Below are 2,039 nucleotides of genomic sequence, written 5' to 3'. Positions count from 1 at the left end.
GGGAAAACCTGGGAGTTCCTGGCCCTGGCTCAAAGGCTCAGGGCTTCAGGTTGATCTCGATCTTATCGTTTGCTCATCATTTACACTTGGCTGTCTGTTATCTGAGATCTACCTCAGGTCTCATGTTCTCACCTACTTATCACGATGCCAATGGAAAGAGTCCATTTGCCTCCAGTAAGGAGCTGGAAAAGGCTCAAAACACCACTGTGAGCTTTCCAAAACACTTACCCTGAGACAGTCTCTTCCATCAAAACAAAGCCCAGAGAAGCCAGGAGCAGAGGGAGAACTTTGAGAGACATCCTGTTCCTGGCTGGTTGCTCTGTTCAAGAGCAGAGGGCAATCCAGACGTCCAGCTCCTGTAACACATGGGACACAAGCGACAGGGCACTGAGCCCAGAGGGACATGCGGTGGTTGGGCACGTGCCTGTGTTTGTAAATGTGTTTCTTCAGTCCTCCTGCTCCAGACAGCCTTCTCCACCCTCTTCTGCCCTCCCCAGTTAAATCGCTTTTCAATGCCAATGCCCTTTCCTGCCGTGGTGGTGGCTTTTACTGGTGGTTCCCTGTACTTTTATTGGAACCATCAAATTCATTGTGGGTTGCTCGTTCCTGGCGGCAAAGGCTTTGTCTTCCTTCGTGTTTACAAGCTGACCCTGGGGGTACCTCATTGTGCTTTAAGGGTCGAGTCAATCTCCAGTGCATGAACAGGAACATACACTGGATTAGTAGCACCAGCCTCCTGCCTATCCCACACTGGGCTTCTGCGGGGTTCGGGAGCCTGATCGGATTCCCGAGGGGAGGGATAATGTCTCACGTGGGGAGCGGAGCCAGAGTCAGCGAATATCAGTTATGAGGAGTATCCCATGGTCAGTGACAGGATGGGATTCCCTGATTTACTAGTCTGAAGCTGTTCCTGGACCTCATGTCCGCAGTTCAGCTCAGCAGCCCTCGGACGTTTGAGCTCTTGTAATTACTAGTCCAGCTCTGCATCCCCTGACCAAACTGCTTTCAGTCACAGCTCACAGATATGTTTTGTTGTCCCTCACCTCACTCTTTGTTATAGCTATTTCTGGAGACCCCGTTGCAATGAGAGCTCCTGGGAACAGGAATAACCCAGTAACGGAAAGAAAAGGTCTGGACTGGGACCCAAGTATCCCATCCTTCAAAGCAGATATTTGTGCTCTTACCACAGCCTGATTACTGTTCTGGGGAGAGCAAGACTTTGCAAATTTGGATGATGTTCGTAATTGCGGCAATTTTTATTTCTGGAAAATGGTGACACCTTTTACAAATGTTTTCAGCCCTTCCTATTAAGTGAGGAAAGCACTAAATGTGTTACATTATCTCAGACACATCAAGTTCTGAGGACACTCTTAAAAGCGATATTCTGAGCACAGGCAAAATCAGGGCTAAAGCAATAAAAGTCAAATAGTTACAGAGCGTGTTAACAGCAGAAGTAAATTCCATTATACTAAGAGCTGAGGAGTATTTTCAATGAGAGCAGGAAAAAATCATAATTAAGTAACTGAGGTTTTCCCTCTTATTTGCTTCTTATCTCACATACTGGTGATAAAACCGGGGGGCCATAATGGATGTAAAAATAGCCAAGTTGTGTGAGAATTTTGTTCTGTTTAGGGTAAGTATTGATGGTGGCAGGAGAGGAAATGCATCATAGCCTGAACTGTAAGAAAGGGCAGTGCTGCTTTGCAGAATTTACCCAAAGAGGGAGGAAAAGCAGCTCAAGACTGCTGGAAACCCCCTTCTGACAAAATACAGGACCCCTTTGCCTGTGTGACACAGGAGTCATTGAGCTCTGCCTGGCACAGGGCTGGCCAGGACACCTGTGAGGAGGAGGAGGAGCAGCAACTGCAGGGATCTTTGCGTGAAGGTCTTCCAATGCCCTGCACGATGCTACCGGCTTTGGAAGAAGCATTATCCCTGTTTATCCATAGCTGGGTGCTCCCAAAAAGTGACTAAGCACTAATTTCTCCTCATTCCCCTCTGTAGGTGCAGATGCCACCCTGCTCTTTGCCACATACCAA

General features: G+C 47.9%; 1 protein-coding gene across 1 annotated transcript in view; it reads right to left on the bottom strand.

Annotated features, from left to right (window-relative positions):
• Positions 1 to 299, bottom strand: part of GIP (gastric inhibitory polypeptide) — a 3,925-nt gene extending 3,626 nt beyond the window's left edge. Inside the window, exon 1 of the mRNA XM_010143392.1 lies at positions 229 to 299. Within this exon, the coding sequence (XP_010141694.1) occupies positions 229 to 299 (71 nt within the window). The remainder of the gene's footprint in view (positions 1 to 228) is intronic.
• Positions 300 to 2,039: the final 1,740 nt, after the last annotated feature.

Source organism: Buceros rhinoceros, unplaced genomic scaffold (genome assembly GCF_000710305.1).
Source record: "Buceros rhinoceros silvestris isolate BGI_N320 unplaced genomic scaffold, ASM71030v1 scaffold25579, whole genome shotgun sequence".
Taxonomy (NCBI): Eukaryota; Metazoa; Chordata; class Aves; order Bucerotiformes; family Bucerotidae; genus Buceros; species Buceros rhinoceros.
Note: the sequence above shows the minus strand (reverse complement) of the source record. Positions and strands in the feature narration are given on the sequence as shown.